At 44.6% G+C, this 21,815-nt stretch overlaps 1 protein-coding gene across 1 annotated transcript; it reads right to left on the bottom strand.

Annotated features, from left to right (window-relative positions):
* Nucleotides 1-12,007: 12,007 nt before the first annotated feature.
* On the bottom strand, nt 12,008-14,297 carry rpl35 (ribosomal protein L35). The gene is made up of 4 exons (XM_030104725.1): nt 14,204-14,297; nt 13,617-13,753; nt 12,653-12,734; nt 12,008-12,200 (listed from the first exon to the last, which is right to left on the bottom strand). The coding sequence occupies exons 1-4, from the start codon at nt 14,204-14,206 to the stop codon at nt 12,051-12,053; spliced, it is 372 nt and encodes a 123-aa protein (XP_029960585.1). The 5' UTR covers nt 14,207-14,297; the 3' UTR covers nt 12,008-12,050.
* Nucleotides 14,298-21,815: the final 7,518 nt, after the last annotated feature.

Raw genomic sequence — 21,815 nt, 5'->3', positions numbered from 1 at the left:
CTTTTAGACTCATGTTCTTTGAGCAGATGAGAGAATCAGGGAAAACAGTTGTGTTGTCAAAGTGACCGCAGACCGAGGAAACCCATCCTGCTGGGAAGCCTGGTGCTGGATTCAGGGTTTTCTCACTGTCTGCAGCTCCCAGAGCTCCATTCAGTTTTTATAAGGTGTGTTTTTAAGTACGTGCACGCAGGTAAATACCAGGATTCAGGACAACCTTTGTTGTGTTTGAGAACTGAGCTCAACGCAAAGCGCCGGGCTGGAATTACAGGGTTATTACATGTTTTTAATGTGATCAGTCATGACCAGCAATGATGCCGTGTGGTTTGGAAATCGGTCCACTTGGCGGCGAAAGTCTTTGCTTGCAGACGGCGTAATAAAGGATATTTACAAGCACACACACACACACACACACACACACACACACACACACACTGGATGTCTTCTGCTCCAAACAACTGCTATTGTTTAGGTGGGAATGTTTGAGAATTAACATGTGGAGATTTAAAAGACACACTTGATGCACACATGGTTCACACACACACAGGAAAACACACACACTCACACACATAGTGGATTACATATTGTGCCAGTCTTTATATTAAAACCGAGAAGTTCTTATAGCCAATCCAAGCGGTTGTGGCTGAATTCTGTGGCATTTCTTGGTTTTGTGCAGCTACTTCGGCCACTCTATAAAAAAAAATCCTCTTTAACCTCTGAAAGGCTCTGAATGACCGAGCCTGCATCCAATCTGTAAACTGCCTTTACAATGCAGCTGTGGTGGACGGCTAAGCTGGGCAAAAATACAATTAGTTAAAAGTTTATGAAGCACAAATTATCTGTGTTGAATTAATCTTTTAATGCCACTTGTGTTTATTTATTTTTTTATCGGTTTTTTTTTCTCTTTCTCACCAAATTGGGGAACGTAATATTGTTTTTAATGGCAGACCATGCACTTCACTTGTTTTACTTATTAAAACCAGATTTTCTTAAAGAATTTACATAGTATTTTGAAAAAAATATACTTTGGTAACGGTCAAAAGACTGATTCAACCTGATGAAAAGTAAAAACTGCAGATGTTTATAAAAAGGGATGCACTTTTTAAAGGATGAGTCCGGGTTCTTTTGAAACCCCTTAAAGCCTGATTCACACTCCAAATGCAAGTGATGTCCCAAGGCTGCGCATCGCCATGAAGCGTGCAGCGTGCAGCAGAGCTCGGAGTCAAACCCTCCCGGATCCGCTGGTCACTGTGCAGAAGAACCACAGACTGCAGCCGCAGAGCTCAAGGGGCAGTCACAGAGATTTAGAAAAGTGCTTCCACAAAGTTCCACCCTGGGAGCTGTTTTCAAAAGATTTCCATTTTCAGTGGCTGTGAGCACCGTTGTGGTGTAAACAGACTCTCGAGCCTGCACTGACGTGGTGAAACGTGGCGTCGGCTGCAGCGAGTTTCCTCACTTCACCCAGGGTCAGATGGAATGAGCTCCGCCGCCAAAATGAGAAAAAGCAGTTATCAGTGATGGATTGATTGTTGTTTATGAGGATGGGCCGGAAGAAAAACAGGAAATCAACAAGTTCCAAACACAAGGCGTCCCTTCTTTAATCCATCTCTGTCTTTATAACATCTAAAGGTTTTTAAGACTTCCTGTGCGCAGAGAGAAAAGCAGCAGTCGGCCATGTGGTCGACACATCATGTCAACATATTCAATCCAATGCAAATCCTGCTTTCACTCTAGAGATGGAGACTTTTTTTCAGGAATGTTTCAGCTGCATAACCATAAATCAGGAGCAGATTCTCAGCAGATACTTTGAAGTCTTTTCCTTTATGTAATACATTGGTTCCATATACCGAAGGCCAGCAGCAGCGTCGGGAACACCCATTTATAAAATGTCAGCATGTGAGGCTTTGCAGTCCATCTGAGAGGCTGATGAAGGCGAGCTTAATGTTTCACCCTTCATCCTGATGTTAACAAAGGCGGCGTGCATGTGGGAGCCGTGCGGCGGCACCGAGTGACTGGACGCCACGTGTGTTTGCAGCCAAACATGCCGGACGTGTGATGAACGACAGGCGGAAGCGCCGGGACGAGTGTGTACCAGACCAGAGCGAGCGCGGCGGCGGCGGCGGCGTTCAGGAGGGGGCCGGGCTGGGACGGATCCCGGTCAGACCAGCAACCTGCAGGGTCACACGGGGCTCCGAGGAGCACCGGGGCCTGCGAGGTGAACACACACACACACACACACACACACACACACACACACACACACACACACACAGGGTCAAATCAGTCCCGTTTGTGAGGGGAGCTATGGAGTCCCTCAGCCACAGCAGGCCAGGTTACCATGGAGACAAACAGTCCAACACCTGACCAATCACAGCTCAGAGAGACGGCCATCAGAAGACACTCTGAGAAGGAGGAAGATGCTCTATAATCCAGAGGTTCAAACCTCATAATGACATTAGTTCCCCTCCTTCATGCTTTACCTGACCTGCTGTGTTTGGCTCGCAGTGCAGGGGTTCTGCTGCCGCCTCCAGCAGAGGCCCAGCAGTGGGAGGGGGACCAGGGGGACACATGGGGGGACGCCGCCGGGCCGAGGGGGAGCGGAGGAGAAGCTGCTGCTGCTGAGCGATCTGGGGGGGCGGCTGAGGGGCGGAGCCCGGTCCAGGTCTGAGACCCCGGCACACCACTGGAGGTCTGCCCTCATCCAGCCAGCAGGTGAGTGAGTCACATGTTCACACCGTCATCCGTGTGGCCTCGACGCCATTGTCTTCTATCAGCCGAGCGCTCACCACTGCATCGCCCCGAGGCTAAAGGTTAAAGGTTAAAGTGAATCATTATATGAACAAATGCTTCCATTGCCCACTGTTTCTTTTTTCTTCTCTTGCATCAAGCATGATTTGAAGTCAAACCAGAGAGAACTGAATCTGAACTAACTTGCAGAAGATCTTTAAAAGACGTTATTGATTTGTATTGTTAAAGGTCAACAGTGACCGTTCAGTATTTGATCACATGACTGGACGTTTCCGGTTAATGCTGGATAAAAAGCAGGGTACATCCTGGACAGGCCGCCGCTCGGCTGTTTGGGCAGACTCTGGGGTCCCTGGGCAAGATGGAACTCATGGTAATTAGCTAATGTCATCTGATTTGTCACAGACCATGGGTGTTAAACATAAGGCCCGTGGCCTAAATGCAGCCTGCAACAGGCTTGAAAGAAAACACTGATTTTTTTCGACAGATTTCTTCAGAGTAGCAGAGAAAACCCAGAGACGGTGATGCTAACATGAAAGATAGCTAGCATTAGCCTGAGAGCCATGCTGTCAGGGTGAGTTTGTAGAAACACGCTATCAGAGAATCGCTTCAGACATCGATCTCACTGCAGACAGAAGCCCTCCAGCCTGGAACTGAACTGGAATCCCCTGGCTGTGCGGTGAGCGTGCTAACCACTGCACCACCATAAAGCCGAGGGTTAAACTGAATAATTACAATCATAAATGTTCCCACTGCCTGACATTCCTGAACTGAAACAATCTAAAGGAACTTGAAGAAGATTTTTCACAGACATTCATGCTTCATTCTCATAAAAGTCGACTTTTCTAACCGGTTAAACCGAATCCAGATCCTCATCTCTGGGCTTTCTGAGTGTCTGGTACTGATACGTACTCTTACTTTTCACCATGAGTACCAGAGCTGCTGGTTATTCACACTGCTGCCCACTTGAAAGGCCTTTTTGATCAACACAAATCCACACAAACACAACAGCTTCCATCTGCCGGCAGATGGGCCTGATGGCGTCCAGACGGGGCGCCTGGAGACGGTCCTCCGGTGGCTCCGTGCAGGGACAGCTGGGCTCTGTGTGTTTGCGGTGACTCCAGTAAATAATCTCATTTCACTGCCAATTGACATGAAAGTGTCCCCGTTTGGCGCCCGGTCCCCGGATCGGTGGGCGTGTTCTGCTCCGTTCTGCTGCAGTTTGTGGTGGCGGCCCCGCGGACTTCCTGGAGAGATAAGCAGACACAGTTCTTCAGATGTAGTTCTGTTCCATCTCTCGTCCCTCCCCCGGGTCCCGGGTCCGGGTCCGGGTCCGGGGTTTGGATTGTTGGCAGACTGCAGCAGACATCTGCAGACTGGATGTGACCGAACTCCACGCTGCACTGACTCCTTTCCCTCCTTCAGAAACTCCCACAACCCCCCACGACGGCGAGGGGCCGGCCCGCCACCGACGGCCCGGCGCCGCCACCGCCGTCTCCGAGCTGCATCTGTATCTGCCTTCGGCGCTCTGCGACTGCGAGGAGCGTGACGCCGAGGCCGAGGAGACGAGGTACGGAGAGCTGTGGGTTTCACCCGATCCGCCTTCCAGAAAACCGCAGGCCGGAGCCAAAAGACAGGAAGGTCTCAGAAGTGAAGTCAGCTGGAGGGTGGGGGCGCACAAATGTTTTCCCAAGCAATTAGAAGAAATGTGGGGCAGGGAAGAGGCAAGCCCGGCGGCTCTCAGTGGGATCGGTTCCATCAGTGGAACAAAAAGTGAAGGATGTTCTGTAAAACATCACTGTAGACACGGATGAAGACACAGAGGAGGAGCTGGAATTCACCACTAAAGACCCCATGGAATGAAATGGTTACAACCCCCTTGTTTTCATCATTTAATGTCTTCATTTGTGCCAAGTAAATGTTAAAAATGACCAAACTGATCTCAGGTACTTGTATTTTCTCTTTTCCACCTCTGCAGCAACTCCAACATACTTTTAAAAAACTCAGAACAAAGATAATCAGCACCGTCGGAAGCATCCAATTATTCATGACTGCACAACACCCGCTCTAAATCGATTCCACTCACCCCTGTTTTCCTTTTTGATGAACTTTGCATGGCAGTAATTACCAAATGACACATTTTGAGGACAGTATTTGTAATAAATGCTTTTTTAATGCTTATCCTGACGTCAGCGTCGTCCACAGAGATGTTTTCAGTCTGTGTTAACATGACTGTCAGAGACTATGGTGAAGTGTAAAGGCTGGGATGTGTTCGGTGACGTGAGTGTGTGTCGTCACTGCAGCAGGACTTCGCCGGACGACGCTGCGGCTCGGGAATGCAGCTGAACGCAAACGATGACTCGGGCCTCCGGACTGAGCCGACGCGGTGCAGAGAAGCACAGATGCACCCAGGAAGAAACAGACTTCTGCTGAGGAGGCCTGCAGCTGTCCACAGGCTGAGAACACACACACACACACACAAGCAGCCTTCAAACCAACGTCTCCTAATGATACGCTGTAGAGTGTGTGTGAGGTGTGACGGTGTGTGAGGGGCCCCGCAGGAGAATAAGAATAAGAATTCTCACAGGAGAATAAGTGTTTACGTGCCGTGTGGGAATGAGACCCCTGCGGACCGTTGACATGCTGGAGCAACACCGACGACTCGGACAGGAGCAGGTGCATTTGTCTGAAACCACGGCGGAGATGAGGAGCAGCTGCCGAGCCGAGCAGGAGAACACACTGCGGAGAGCAGAGTCATTAAGAGAATCGGAGTGACAAACATGGCTCATAATGAGAGAAGAGATTCAGCGATGTCGCTTTATTCGAAAGAAGAGGATGAGCGCTAAGCTTTAGCTGCAGGACGCACAGCGCGGGGCGGAGCCTCCACATGCTTTAGCATCGAGTTGCAAATCCTCTACCGAGCAGTTTAAAGGTGTTCTAGCTCAGGAGGTCCCAGTGTGTCTGCTGATGAACCAGCTTGCTTTGGTCTCTTCTTCATATTTTGGCAGAACATGATTTACAGTCTTACATCTGTTATAACCAGTAATGAAGGATCTCAGAACCATCCGGGTACGAGTACTCCAGGCAGCATCAGGCCCGACATCCAGTCCAGTATCGGTGCAGCCCTCAATGAAAACAAATGATTAGAAAACCACACCGTGTTGTTTTATTTCTACCTTTCTATTTCAGTTCTTTAATAACAAAATGAGGTAAAACAAAATCTCGTTTAAAGAGTCTGGGTCCAGCTTCAAGTCTGATCAGCTGCTTTAATTTAATATACTTATGAAGCCTCTGTTGTATTTATATTCAATGTAGGCATCATTTCCTGAGTGGTTCTCACTGGAGTATGCTTTTTTTCTCTTCTTCATATCTCTTGAAAAGCTGTGATTCTAATTCAGAATGGTAAAAAACTGTCACCACTTCATATTTCCTCTTTGGTTGAAAGACAAGAACGACTTGATGTTCCTGCATGTCTGAAGTCATTAGAAATGTCTCATCAAACGTTTCAGCAGAGACTGATGTTTGATTTGTCAGGTCTTTCATTTCATCAGCATATCTCCAGCTGTGCTGCTCATCCTACAAATGCATGTTCCTTACAGACGCAGCAACATTTGAAATAATGAAGCACAACCCACATTTCTTCTCATTTTGTGTTTATTTAATTGACTACTGGGGCAGTAACTGCACATCTACATCAACAAATCACAATTTGATATTTAAAACACTTTGAATTGACTTTTAAAACCTGTGAACAAAGTCAGCTGAATAAAGTCTGAAGGATTTTTTTTTTGAAGTGCTCAAATCATTTCTCTTTCAAGCGCTCTTAAACGCCTTATAACTTGTTTCTGCTGCCCCCAAGTGGCCAAAAGCAACACGACACACACTTTACTGAACAGGAGCTTGAATTTAAACAGAACCTACAGACCTCAGCACAGTCCTGACTGTTTCATCAGAGTGAAGGTGAGCTTTCTGACAGGCCCAAAGTGACCCCCCTCCTCTTCCTCCTCCTCATGCCCCCCCCTGGCTCATGTCTGTGTATGGTGGTCTTCTCTGTGGCCTCTGCTCGCTGCAGTGGTAGCAGATCATGCACCACACGCTGTGCTCGGGGGAGATCTGCACACCGCCACTGGAGCGGGACGGCCTCAGGGCGCAGGAGCCTGCAGCACAGGGAGGGGGGCAAGACAGGGGGGGGGGGGGGGGGGCATCAAGGCAGGCAAGACATGACTCTACAACCCTCACGTGCCTCTATAGCCACCTGGTACCGGCTCCCTGGAACCGTCACATTAGGGATGTACTGACTGATACCAGCATCAGTATCAGGTCTGATATTCAGACTTGTTCCAGAACCCCAACACAACCCAGTGAGGTCCAACTTCTGGTCCCCAGGCCATGAGTTTGACACCCCATGGTTTAAAGATATGAGAAATCACCTCCATTTCTTCTCTAAAGGTGAACAATATTCAACATTTAAATTTTTTCTCCTTGATTAAACTTGAATAAATGTTGAGAAAACTATTTTTATTTTTATTTGTGTCTATTTCTCATTAAATTGGAGTGGACTCAACATTAAAGAGTCCTCGTTTAAGTTCTGCAAACGTGTAAGTGTGAAGGGTGAAGTGTTTTGCTCTGTTGCTTCACAGCAAAGTGAATATGGTTTGATTCTGTCTGTGCAGTTTGCAAGTTCTACTTGAGGTTTTTTTTTTTTCTCTTCTGTGCAATCTGAGTCCTGCCAGTAACTTAAAGACACACATTTCGGTTTATTTGAATATAAAAGTAAAGGTGGAAATGAATTTACTACTTCTCTATTTGCCTCAGTAAATCTGCAGATTTTTGCGGCTGATGTTGCCAGATATTGCCAGAACTGCCGCCCGCTGCACACATTACCCAGGATGAAGTAGGCCGCGGCACTGAGGGAGAGGATGATGAGGAAGATGGAGCCCAGGCCCAGGTCGCCCATCATGGAGCAGGCGTTGGGGCAGGCGCAGCGGCTCTCCACCCACACCTGCAGCGGCTCCTCCGAGCTCAGAGTCTGCTGCTTCACCACCGAGGACGAGAGGTCGGGGTCGCAGTGGAAATGAACGACGGTGAGGGGCCGATGGAGGAGGGCTGGGTCAGGAGGAGGAGGAGGGGCTGGAGGAAGAGGAGGTATTTGTGTTTCTGCTGTTTTGGTGTTGTTTCTGGCTGTTGTACTGCGTCTCACCAAAGTAGGACACAGACAGGGTGCTGAGGGTCTGGTTGTAGTGGAACTGATTCCCTTCGTGTCGACCATAGTTGATGTATCGACTCTGAGAGTCGAGTCCTCGACGTCTGATCACAAAGAAAAAGACACAATAAACACACTGCCGCTCAGTTTGCACTCTGTGAGTCTCTGCATCAAACAAACACACCAGAGAGAGATTATTTATCAAAACTCATCCTGAATGCAGCCAGCTAAAAGTCCAGTTTTTTGACAGTGTGGATTTGTGGCGCCCTCTGGTGGCCACTCTCCACACTGCAACTGAGTTTTAATCAGCCCTTTAATTCCACTTTTGAGGCAGAAATTCATCACCAAATCTCTTTGTTTTACATTTTTGTTGAACTTGCTCTGACACATTAACAACCAATTACTGGTTTTTGTGGAATTTAAATTAAATGTAGCAATTTTTCAAAATAAAAAAATGTGATCAGAGGAACATTCTGCAGCACATTAACAGTAGTTAATGTCCACAATAGGCCAGTGGTGGTTCAGAGCCGGAGAGTCAAACACACTTCAGTTCAGAGCCCAGTGTCATCTTCAGTGATAATAGAGCCGAAAAATAACCTTTAAATTTAAACTGTTAAAGTTCCTTTTGTAGTTGTGGCTCAGAGAATCGGTTTTGGCCCACAGGCCTTATGTTTGACTCTCCTGCTCTCTAAGATGGAGAAGTGAGGCTGTGACTGGTGGTTCACAGGTTCCAATCCCACTGCTGACATGTGACCCTTGACCTCTCCTGTGACAATAAAAACTCTGTGTAAAATTCTCCCGTAGAAAACATGAACTTTGAGGGAAGTGGCTGGGTTGAGGCCTGTACCTGACCAGCAGGCATGCGGCCACGTCGGTGCACTCGCCGCCGGGCAGGTCCTCGGGCTCGGTGAAGCGCAGGCAGGGGCTGAAGGTCAGCAGGACCTCCACGCCGACCCCGGCTGCCACGGGCCTGCGGCGGCCCAGGAAGCCGTCCTCGTCCCCCATGGCCTTCAGGTTGATCACGCCGCTCCCGTCCTTCATGATGCACTTGCAGTCGTTGACCTTGAGGCAGCCGGACTGGTGAGAGGAGCGAGCTGGAGAGCAGAGCAGCAGAGGGAGGAGGACGGCGGCGGCGAGCTGCAGCCTCATGGTGGCGGAGGAACTCTGAGGAGGAACCAGGCAGCTGACAGCCGCGTGAAGACACAGAATGTAATTAGAATAAAGGTGATGTAATGCCAGGCATTCCCCAGGCTGACTGTGGTGTTCCCAGCTGCAGGGTGGTGGAGGGGTGGGGGGGGGTGGACGACCGCTCCAAGTAGACTGAGGAGTTTAAACCTTCTCACTCCAGACTGAGAATAAGAAAACCTCCTCATCGCCGCAGCAGGTGGATTCAAGCTTCCATCTCCAGTCCAGTCTTATTGGTCCTGACTGAACCAGAGGCTGCTGGAGCTCCTGCTGTCTTCATTTGAAATTCCACAGAACTGCTGCAAGGTTGTAGTTTGATCTGAGCTGCTGTCACGTGATTTGATTGGCTGATAAAATCTTGAACCAACTCGTTTTATCCCTCTACGTTTAGTGACACACTCCACCTGTAGGGGGCAGTGTAACATCACATGTTCCTGTGACTGAAGACATGTCGGCACTCGCTTGTTTCTACATAACAGTTATTGGTCATTTAATACATCATTGATCAAAAGATAAAAGGAATCTTAACGACTCGCAATGTGTGAAGGTTTGAACTGACTTAAATACAGAGTTAAGTTATAAATATTGAAAGTGTGAAACAATAATTACATGAAATGCTTAATTTTATTAAATATGATGCACTTTGTGGTCTGTAAAAACAAAATAATGTTCCTTCAAAACGGATACATTGTTGCCAAATCTTCAGTCAAGAAAGTTCGAAATGACGTCATTTAATTTGCATAGCTGCTCATTTGCATATCTTGGTCAAATTGAGCTTAATCTTCAAAACCAGTGTTAAAATAAACAGCGTTACTATTTTAAGTAACAAGTAATCTGAATAATTACTTTTGCCTGCATTACACTGTTGCTGTCACTGACAATATGACTATAATTCACAGTTTTCAATTGGTTTCTCCTCCTCTGTGGTTCAGTTGAGCCAGAGGAGCATGAAGCTTGTGAATAGAAAGAAGGAACCTCATTGAGGCAAAGCGCGTCACGTGACATGACAGTCATAGAGCCCTGATTATTCAAAAGCAGCTTTTAAATGGGAGTACAGTTATCTCTTGACATACATCTACTGTGTTTTATTATTCTTGAATAAATGTAGAGATGCTATCTACGGCTACAAATCAAGTTTGATTGGTGTCTCGTCTCATATTATCACAGCAACAATTGAATAGTTTACATTAATGTAGTGTTGCCTGTTTGTGATTTATTCTCTCGTGTTCATTTATTTCATCATATATTCGGTTATATAATAAAAAATTGAGCATACATCTTAAAGTCCCATCAATAGGGGATCCAATTTGTCCGACATGTTTAAACATGCTTTTTCAAAGTAACACAATAGTTACTTTGCTGACTTTAGTTACTTTTAAAATATTGTAACTCAATTACGTTTTTGAAGAAGTAACTAATAACTACAACCAGTTTGTAAAAGTAACTAGCCAAACACTGCTGATTGAAGGCTTGTCCTGACTGAAGCCTGTTGCAGGCCTGTTTTGGCCCAGGGGCCTTATGTTTGACACCCATTTTAAACCCAGGTTTTGGTGGTTGTGGAGGTTAGCACCCTCATCCTGCATTAAGAAAATAACAGTTTAATTCAGAACTTTCTGGGTCTTTCTGTGGTGTTTGCATGTTCTTCCCCTGCATATTTCAGTTTCCTCACTGTGTGAAGACATCGCAGGTCGACTGGTGGGTTCTGGTCCTGTCTGGTGTGGATGAGGGTGAATTGGAGTGTCCAAATGACAAAAAAGAAATTTCATATTCAAATCTTTTGGAGACTAATGAGATCTGCTCAGCATTCACGCTGGATTTTAGCTGAGGTTTGTAACATCATACTTCGGTGCTAAAGATCATGTTAGGGAGGTCAGGCAGGTCTGGGGTTGGGTGAAGCATTGAGGGGGGTTGTGACAAGACATTACTGTTGGCGGGTGTGTGTGAGAGAGATGGGGGTTTGGTGCAATGTGTGGGTGCTTCAGACATGGATCATTGCCTCCGAGGACGCCGCCGGGCATGAATGCATATGTGGTGGTGGGCACGGGTAAATATGCATTATACTCATGCACTGACTGTGAGGTGAATTACAGAAAGCTCAGAACTTCAAACTCTTGTTAATATATTAAGATTAAAGAAGTCAAAACCTGATTTGGGGTTTAGACTTCACCTTCATCTTTTGCTGAAGTTGCTCTCCAATTCAAAAGTCTCAGTCAACAACCTTAAACTACACGCCATGTGAAACAGATTCCAACTTGCTGGACTGTAGGTTCTGATGTGCTTGGTGACTTTAGTTGAGGGATCATATGGCCCAGTTTCATCTGCAGTGGGCAAGACCAGTAAAAAAATTTAATTTAAGCTTTTCTTTGTCACGGCAGAGTACACCTGATCAAAATGTCATTTTACCAAAAAACAATTATGACAGGAAGTGACTACAATCTCTATATGAAGTCAATTGAAATTAAACCTTTTGGTTCAAAACGGTAAAACATAAAAAGCTCATGAGTTAAATCCAACTGGAGATTTTGGCACATCCCAATGTATTGACTTACCAATTAAAAAGCAGCAAAGACTAGAATCTACAACAAATATTCAGCTGCTTCAGACTTTCTCTACACATTCATGTCTTCATTTCCTCTGTAGCTTCCTGTCTCCCACTGCTGTAAAATATTATGGATTAAAGTGAACCGGGGTGTCTGACGGGGAACCTTCAGGTCATCTCAAGTCTCAGTCTTTTGGTAAGCAGTTGTAAATGCATCAGCAAGAACATCAGCTCAACAACATCATCACAGACCAGAGAATCACAGACAGGAAGTCCCAGAGCACAGAGGGCAGCAGGGGAGACAGCTTGATGCTAAAATCACACCATGAGCCTGAAGATGGTCTTTTTACACAGATTTTATTTAGCCAATAGAAAAAGCCTCTAAGCTTTGACAGCGAATTTGCGCATGGAGTACAGCAGGTCCTTCTTCTGCTGCTTCTTGGTGCGCAGACTCTCCTCGTGCTTGTTGAGTCGGCGCCGCAGAGCTCGGGTCTTCTTGGGTCTCAGGTCCAGAGGCTTGTACTTCTTCCCCTGGAGGAGGCAGAATCAACGTCACTCGGGTGGAACGTCTAACCTGATGCATTAATTTGTCAGACTTCCTCTGGGACACGGCAGTGAGCGCTGCATGCTGCGAGTGTGTTTTCAACATGACTGCTGGTGAGTGGCAGGTTTCAACTGACACACCACATACTTCTCATACAACATTTTATACAGAAATGCTTCTTTAAGGCTGTAATGAGCAAAAGGTTGTCTCTTCATGATCCCCACACGGCATCCCAAACACCACAGGATGAGCTCCGTGACGGGGAACCTTCAGGTCATCTCAAGTCTCAGTCTTTTGGTAAGCAGTTGTAAATGCATCAGCAAAACATCAGCTCAACAACATCATCACAGACCAGAGAATCACAGACGTGTGGCGTTCAAGCGCGTGCACGGGATGGGGAGGGGAGGGGTTCGAACTACTGAACAGAGGCTGATCTTACCTTGTAGAACTTCCTCAGGTTCTCTTTCTGTGTCTGGTTGATGACCGTCAGGACGCGGGCGATGGATTTACGGACAACACGGCTGAGGAGGAGAAAGAGAAATGTAAGAATCGCGTCAGAAACAAAAAAAAAAAAGGAAAATAAGGTAGATGCTCAAATTCACAGTATTTTCATGAGCATCCTGATAAGAACTTCAAAGTAGAAACGAAGTTCAAAACACAAACTGCAGTCAAATGTCTGCTTTTGCTTTAAGACAATGTTTCAGCTGAGGGACAAGAATTAAAACATGTTCAGCGCAATTAGCAGGTGTAACAAAGTCTACAAACCCAGTAACTTCAAGTACATTAAAGTATTTTCATTTAATATTCTCAAAACCTGGGATCTAAATATGGGCAAGTTTTATTGACAACTCAATGTAACATTTTAGTTTACAGATGTGATGTAAAGAAACTTATTCCACAGATTGAGGTGACAGCTAACATATTTACCATTGAACTTTCTGCATGTTAATATTTAACATTCAATTTCTTCCAGTCTGATTGATAATTAACTTCCTATTTAGTGGGGCAGCACTTTAAAAGTGAGAGAAAATTTGGATTCCACGTTGTTTTGTATGTACAGCAGCACTGACTTGAGGGTACAGCAATGTTCACTTTCCTTCATATTGCAGAGTGATCTCGATCAGACTTCCAACTACATCTACAGGCTTGAAACACAATGTAACATCACTGAAAGGTAACTACTAAAAAAAATCTGGGCGTTCTGAATCTCTATTTCTGGACCTGATCAGCCATTTAGTTGGCAACATGATGAACAATCCACTTGCTTTCAAACCAGGATAAGAGTACTTGGAGATGCTAAGTATCCTCATCAGAGCTGTATAGATGCATTACTTCCCGTCTTCTCCAGACTCATCTCCAGCAGCAGAATCCTCTCTTCCAGACACATTTCTTGCTTTACTCACATTTTGGAGAGCTTGGAAGCAGCTCCTCCGGTCACCTTGGCCACTCGGAGCTGAGACAGTTCATTTTTCAGGTCGTCGAGCTGCTTGAGCAGCTCTTCCTTCTTCTTGCCCCGAAGATCTCTTGCCTTTATCTTGGCCTGATGGTATGAAATACAATAATATTAGAAAAATTACGCCCCGTTCACTCAGTCTGGACTGCTGCTACTATACACGTCGGCCAAAGCTAGCGCTACTAAATCAAATTAACACGGCAATGCATCATAATGATACTTAAAATCTCAGTGTTTCCACCTACTCGCTACTCGATTTTACTAAAAAACGGAGCTCGATCACTTTTCTCAAACATGATTGAGTACCTTCTTCAGCTAGCCTCCACATTAGCGTTAGCTTATAGCGCGTCGCAGCCTAGCTAGTCTTAGCATTCCGTATCTCAACATACTGCTCCGTCCCAGCGGCAGCCTGCCCTCAGATACCTGCACGTATCGGTGTATTGTGACCTTATAAGCTCGTTTCGTGTGAATTAAAGCGGTTCTGTTGGCTTTAAACTACAGTAAAAGCAGATTAAAGAGCGGAGCGTGGCGGCTCACCATGTTCCGTCTCTGAGCTCCGTTGGAAAGGCCGGACGTACCGCGTGCTCACGGAAAAGGCTGCGCTGCTCTTCTTCTTCGTTAGTAGTTGTTCGGCAGACGCGGACTAAAAAAGCGCATTAGCGCCACCCTCCTGATATATGAGCGTATGGACGCTCACAGTTATGGTTCACAATAAAATTTGCAGCATGCAAGCTACAGGGGAAAAAAAAAGATTCTATTCATTAATCTCGTCCTCCTAAGATATTCAAATAAATACTTAACAACTGCATGAGCTGATGGCTTGTCTAAAATTTCCTTCACTCTGAAGATCACATTCCTGTCCCCCAAGTTTTTTAATGCTGACATCGAATCTGTGCAGACTATTGCTCTGAGTGGTTTAACCTGTTCCACCCATTGTAACGCCATAATAATTGCCACCAGCTCAGATGTATATACAGATGCAAAGTCAGACACTCTTGCAGAAAACTTAATATCAAACTCTGGTGTGAGACATGCCGAAACAACAGTCCCTGACTCTGGATCTTTTGAGCCATCAGTAAAAATCTGCAAATAACCATAATAATTATTTATAAATCTCATTGCTAATTGGCCACTGTCTCCCTTAAAACTTTTAACTTTCTCATGCAAAGAAGTATCAACATCCGGAGCTGGTAACCATGGTGGATGCGGAAGGGATTATGGGTAGAACTAGAATCACTTTTCATTGGCAAAGTGTGAGAATAACATGGAGAGAGCTGGTTGTTAAATAGTGAAATAAACCCGGATGGAGCAGACTGAATTCCTTCACTCTGCCTCCAGGTTCTCCACATAAAATACAGCGCTCTTCACATGTTCCTGCTGCTTACAGCTGCTCACTGGAGAAATAACTAACTCGAGACCCTACTTAGGCTGAAATACATTAAATACACAAATTGCTTAGTCCTGCTGATCATGTTTTGTAACAAACCATGAAAATGATCTGTCTCAAAGCTGACATGAAATCATCACATTATTCATTCTGATACATTTTGAGCTTCAAGATATTCTATTTACTCTGTTTTAGATTTTTGGGGGTTATAATTGTAAAAATTGCATTTTTTATTTTCCCAAAGGTGGCTGACTTCAGTGGATGCTAAACCTGACCAAAAGAAGATGCTGAGAAGACTGGAAGAAGATCAAACTAAATGTGGATGAGAGACACTGATGCTGGACGCCATGGCCAGAACAAACCATCAACAATGAACGTGTATTTTATAGTTCAAGTACTTTATAGTAGTTTTGTAAATATGCAGATGGTTTAATGAGACAAATGTTTCATCCGAGACTCAGTATGACTCAAAATAAAATATAATAATTAATATGGAAACCGCAATACTGTGATGATTAAAAGATAATATCAATAATAATCCTTATAGTGATTATAACATTTAAATATAACAATATAAATTATAAGAATTGTGATAATAATAGCTAGAACAATGCAGTATAACCATACAATCATATCAACAATAACAAAATATACATCCTTTAACCAATTCCCTCAACAAAAATCTCAACCAGCCTAAATGATGTCTGCGGTGGAGCCCCACAAGCCAGCCGAGACAGGAGAGGACCGGATCCAACTCCCGGTTTATTCTATTCTAAGACACTACCATTGAAAATGAATGAGGAAAAGTTGAGAGTGCAAATACTTATGAATACTCCAGGTACTACTAAAGTGCAGTGTGACTGGTGGCTCACACAGGCGGAAGGAAAAGTAGTCCCCACTGGTTTAAACCGTCGTGCTCTTTTTGCTAATAGTTTTCACTTTTACTCAAACTTGTGATCCCTCCTTCAATGAATCTGAAGTACTGACTCTATCATAGATCAGACATGCGGGATTTTGTAGTATCGTTATTTCAGTATTAATCCGTGCGGCCGTTTTCAAAGCGTTGATCAGCTCCTCGGTATTCAGAGGCTCCGCTGACGTCCTGCTGTGAATGCAGTTATTAACGTCCAAATCCAGTCTCCGTTTGATGAACCGATCAGCTCTCCCAGAGTCGTCTAAAAATTAACAACATGCGTGAAATAATTCCTCTGCAGGTTGGTTGGTGCGGAAACCAAATTGGCTTGAAGGTATGGAGACCCTGTGATTTTTCATATAATTTGTAACGGTTGTTTGGTTAAAGTCAACACAAGTGAGCGTCTGTGCCGTCTAAAGACAGTCCTTCTAGAAAAATGCGGAGTTTTGTGCTAGTTGCGGGCAAAAATTCTTGATTATGCTGCACGTTTTCATAAAAAAAAAATGCAACAGTATCCCAGATATGTAAGCAATGAAAATTGCGGGAACTTGCAAAACACCCTGCTCTCACTAGGCTACTATCTGAATGTAAAGAATCGTGACTTATAGTGCAGCAGACAAATTACTTTTTCAGGTGAATCGTTCAAATTTTGATGCAAGCGCCAAACTTGGCACAAATACTCTATAACGGTTACTTTTTGGAAAAAAAATAAGCTGGCCACCTGAAATTCAAGATGGTTGCCATTTTCAAGATAGCGGTCTTAATCAATAGCAGAATATGCACTGAAGATGCACAGACTTGATCACTATGGATGACTGTGTTACCAAATCATACATTGTACACCATGAAGAATCTGATTTTTTAACTTCTGAATTGCTGAATTCAGAGGTGGAGCTTGCCATTAGGCAAGGCAGGCAAATGCTTGGGGCCCCCTAGGCAGGAGAGGCCCCCAAGTGGGCCAACAGTTTGACCCAAACAATTAACAGAACACCAGGGGGACGGGAGAGGTGCGAACCCTGCTGCGGCCGCTACATGTCCATGGCAGCCGTGTTCCGTGGACCGGTGTCTGAGCAGGTGGATGAGCAGATGAATGTCCAGAAAAAGAAAAGCTGCGACTTTGTGGCTTGGAATCCCAACAGCGTGATGATGGCCATGTGCAACATCCCACCGAGTGGCCTCAAGATGGCCTCAACACGCTGAGCAGCTGTAAACGGAAAGGATGAAAAAGACACGAGCGCTGGGCTCACTGTATCAGGAATCTGAGGACAGTCACCAAACTAAACTTGTTCCTGAGGACGGTCCAGCAGCTGAGAGAGGACCGGCGGAGGAGAACTCACTCTCTCTCTCACATGCTTTTTCCACTTCGGTCTCATGAGGAGGAAGACCTGATTACCTCGGGAACCTCCACGTCATGGTCCGGGGACTCTCCTCCGCCGTCACTCGTCTTCCTCTTCCTCTTGTTGCGGACGCTCTGGATGAAGTTCTTGTGGAAGTCGCAGATGTAGAGATGTCTCACCTGTCACGGCCAAAACAAAGAAACCCTAATGGGTTTAGTGTTCTCTGACGGGCCGGGTCGGAGCATTGTTTAGGCCAGGTTTGGTCCGCGGCCCTTATTCTGGAAAACCCTGAATTACATTAAAGATGCAGAAAGTGATGAATTCAAGATGTTGAGGAGGATTTTGACCAAGAAACTTGCCTCTCAGTGGGTTAAAGTATTTGAGGACATCGTGTGAGTTTGACCGCGGGCTGGAGGACCGAGCTTCCTGGCTCACAGGCGCCTCCAGCGGGCCTGCCCGGCTCACAGGTCCACACACGGCCTGGGAACACCCTGAACCTGCTCACAGCAGCGACACACTCCGCCGGAGAGCCTCAAACCATCCAGAACTCCGCCTTTAGTTTGTCCATGTCAACTCGAAGCTAACCGGCTAACCAGCATTAGCACGCGGACCTGAAGTTGGCGGGGAAAGTTGGTTTGCAGCAGCTTACAGCGGATTATAATCCAGAAACTGTTTTTTTCCTGTTTAGAACCAGAAAAGCCCAACAAGTTTCTCAATGATCAATCAAATTCAGATCCAAATTCAATATGTTTAAATGTTAAAGCAACACTAAGGAACTTTCATTTTTCGTTGATTTTGGCGGCGCCAGTGGACAAAAGCAGTAGTGTTTTGCCTGAAGGAATACTACAGTTCCCATGAGGACTAGCACGTGGCGTGGTAAAACGCTGCTCCCGGTGGCATGCTGTCGGACTGAACTCGCCTTCATTTGTTTCCAGTGGCTGTGTGAAGGATGGATAGGACGAGGTAATGAATCTAATGGTGGCTAAACAATGTTATATCATGATGTGACGCATGCCGTAAAGCAGTCCGCACATTTGGAGTTTTTTTAGTGTGCAGGGTTCCTACCACCCTCCTCACAGCTGCTCAGTCCAAGTGAAAGCAACACTGACGCCCTCAGGCCGTGACAGAGGGGTCATTCAACTAGCTATAAGTCGATGTATCATCACAAAAGATATTAAAATGTTTTATTAAGGTTGAAAACTTCCTTAGTGTCGCTTTAAATCAAGGTTTACGAGTCAAAGACAGGAAAAAGATCTGCTCTTCTTCGGAGTCACTGTTATACTGACAGCAGCGCCACCTCCCGGTGTGGAGGGGTACTGCAACAACACACGGACAGAAGCGGTACTGCAACACACAGGACGGAGAAGTCTCCACAAAATAACACACAGTATTAAGAAATACTGCCAAGATGACCAATAAAAAATTAACTTCATCACATGAGGTATTTCTCACAGACAGGACCACAAAGTCTACAACAAAAAGCCATAAAACTGCAAAAAAAAAAAAAAAAAAACCCACAAAAATTAAATGCACCCAATATCAAAATGCCTGAAACACTAAATATAGACAAGGCGTCAGAAAGACAAAACTAATCAAAAAAGAAAAAATCTCAACGATCACAAACACATGCAAAATGAAGAAAAAACTCACATCCACAATGAAGACACAAAACTAGAACTGGAATAAAATGCATTCACCAGGAAAAGATATTAAACCAACAGAGCCACAATCAAATAAAAAGACACAAAATTCAACACTGACAACCAAGGCAGTAAAGTGTTCAATTCAACTTTAGATCACCACTAAATAGTGACAAAACATGTACAAAAACGGAATTATAAACACATTGCCAACACGGCTAAAGGAACTAAAAGTTATGACTTAGAGATCTGAAGTTGCCTAGTGAGCCACAAAATGCAAAAAAAAAATAAATAAATAAATCACTCAATTAAACATCAATATACCATCACTGAAAATAGATAAAATATTAAATTGTAAGAGAAGTCAGTGTGGGGACAAGATTACAAAAAAGAAAGAAACATGAGACTCCTATGAAAAATGTTCACAATGACACAAACACAAATAATGAATGAAAATAGATACAAAGTGACACAAAACAACTATAAAGAGGGAGTCCATTAATTTTAAAAACTTGAGAGTTAGAGATTCACAAGGATGAGGAAAACAACTGCAAATAGATAACACAAATGACTGGGAGAAAAACTGAAAAACACACAAACACATGAAGGAAAAGAGAAAGAAAATTACTGAAGATCGGAAAAACATGAAAGTGGCACAAAAAATGACAAAAGCATACAAAAAACACTCAAATGCAACAAATTGACACAACAGAAACAAAAAACACAACGAAAAAAAAAAAAACACGTCACAAGTTGACCACGCAGATATAACGACTTGAGAAGATAGACAATACGCCAACTCCTAAAAAAGCAAAAAATGCATTGGTTTTATATTGCGCTTTTCTGGACACTCAAGATGCTTGACATTGCATTATTCATTCTCTCCATACTGGGAGGTGGTAAGCTACTATTATAGCCAAAGCTGCCCTGGGGCAGACTGACGGAAGTGAGGCTGCCAATCGGCTCCTCCGACCACCACCAACCATTCACTCTCACGACTTTCATACTTAGGCGGGGATCGAACCGCCAATATTCCAGTTATAAGACGACCCGCTTTACCAACTGAGCTACTGTCGCCCCAATGACAATAATGAACAAACTCAGCTTTGTAGTTTTTGGATTTCTCTTTATTAAACGTGGGAAAAGGAAAAACAAACCTTGCTGTGGTTAAATCATAAAAAGAGGAGCTGTAGTGATTGTACAGTCGAGTTCGAAGACTTTAAACAGGTTAAAAAGGAATTTCAACCATTTCTTCTGATTCTCATGGAGACAGTATTTAAACCTGACGGAGTCTCGGCGACCACGTCAGTCGATAAACAACGCAAAGTGATGAACGCGCTCCTGAATTCAAACTTCCAGGAGACAAACAGATCAGGAGACAGAGAGAGGAGTGATAGACGAGCAGAGGCAGAGACAAGATGATGATAAATACTGCAAACTGGTCACATCAATCCATTTACATCCAGGCTTATAAAGTTCTCAATGCATACAGTATGTACAGATCTCCATATAAATAGACGAGTGGAATGTACTTTCATTTACATCAGCAAAGGCAAGTAAAGGTAGAGCGTTCACATTGTTTCATCCCCATTCACACCGGTGCTAAAGGACCTGGAGCAAGCCTGCAACACAGGGAGATCGACCCACGATAGGCGGAGCCGCACAGCTCCCTAGGAAAGGCAAACATCCCATAATAGTCCCAAACAGGCTGATTTATAATGCTGTCATATTAAAGTTAAAGCGATTAGAGTTTACCTTAAATGTGAGACAAGCTGATGTGACAGATGTCCTTCACGCAAAGACCATGAGGCTGGTGTCAAATTACAAGAACTTCATTTCTAAAGATGGTCAGGATAAGCGCTCCTAAAACAGAGGCTTGATGAGAGGATGTAAAGAGACGGTAGTGAAAAAACTTTGATAGTTCAAGTGAGTTTGAGATTAAAGAGGAAATCTAGCCAGATTTCCTTATATGGTCATGTCTCTATGGCTCAACAGGGGCTGACAGGACCACGAGGCTGGTGTCAAATTACAGCCTGGAGATTAAAAAAAGAAGGTGGCGGCTTCATAGGAGCCAGCCAGTCAGAAGAAAGCTGGTTTCCAGGAAGATCATTCAATGAAACTGGCTGTATGAAACTACAGCGGTGGAATCCCAAATTAAATCCAACAAACAGGTTTTCAGCATGTGTGAATGAAAACAGCCTCCTGCTTCACTTTGTGCCAGTGTTCTCAGGCTTTTTGCATAAATCTGTCATTCCAAACAGTCTGGTAGCAACATATTGCACTAAACTACGAGTAAACAGTTTCTCCACTGCTACTGTAAGGTCAAATCCGGTGAAGTTAAAGTAAATAAACAAAGCTGTTTTAAATGCTCATTTCGATGAAGAACTCCTTTTAAGGTAAGAAGCAGAGACTGGGATTCCCTGTAAGAGCTACCCTGAACGATATAAACAGTAAGTTATATTAAAAATGGTCCTAAGCCTAGACAGTGTTTCTCATTCACTAAGGAGACTGTGGAAAATGATCAGAAGGATCCTGAACATGTCAAAGTCCATCTTACAGGCAATCTTGGCTCTCAGAAGGGAAACAAGTTGAAAACCTCTGATTTAATGTGTGGCACCAGTTTCTGAATGAAGCCTTTTTTTTCATGCTGAGACACCCAGAGACCCAAAGGGAGCTGCAGCCACCACAGTCTCTCAGAACTCAATGGAAAACACCGACTCCAAGCTGACAGCTCAGGTCCTTTAACACAGGTGTGAACCTTTAATGTTCATTGTAAATAAACTGATCACCATCGTGTGTCGGGACGAGTTCTCACTAGAGGAGCCCCGAGAGTCTTCAGTTAGATCAGTTATTTGAAGGCTTGTACTTTCCG

The sequence above is a fragment of the Salarias fasciatus genome, chromosome 12 (assembly GCF_902148845.1).
Source record: "Salarias fasciatus chromosome 12, fSalaFa1.1, whole genome shotgun sequence".
NCBI lineage: Eukaryota > Metazoa > Chordata > Actinopteri > Blenniiformes > Blenniidae > Salarias > Salarias fasciatus.
Note: the sequence above shows the minus strand (reverse complement) of the source record. Positions and strands in the feature narration are given on the sequence as shown.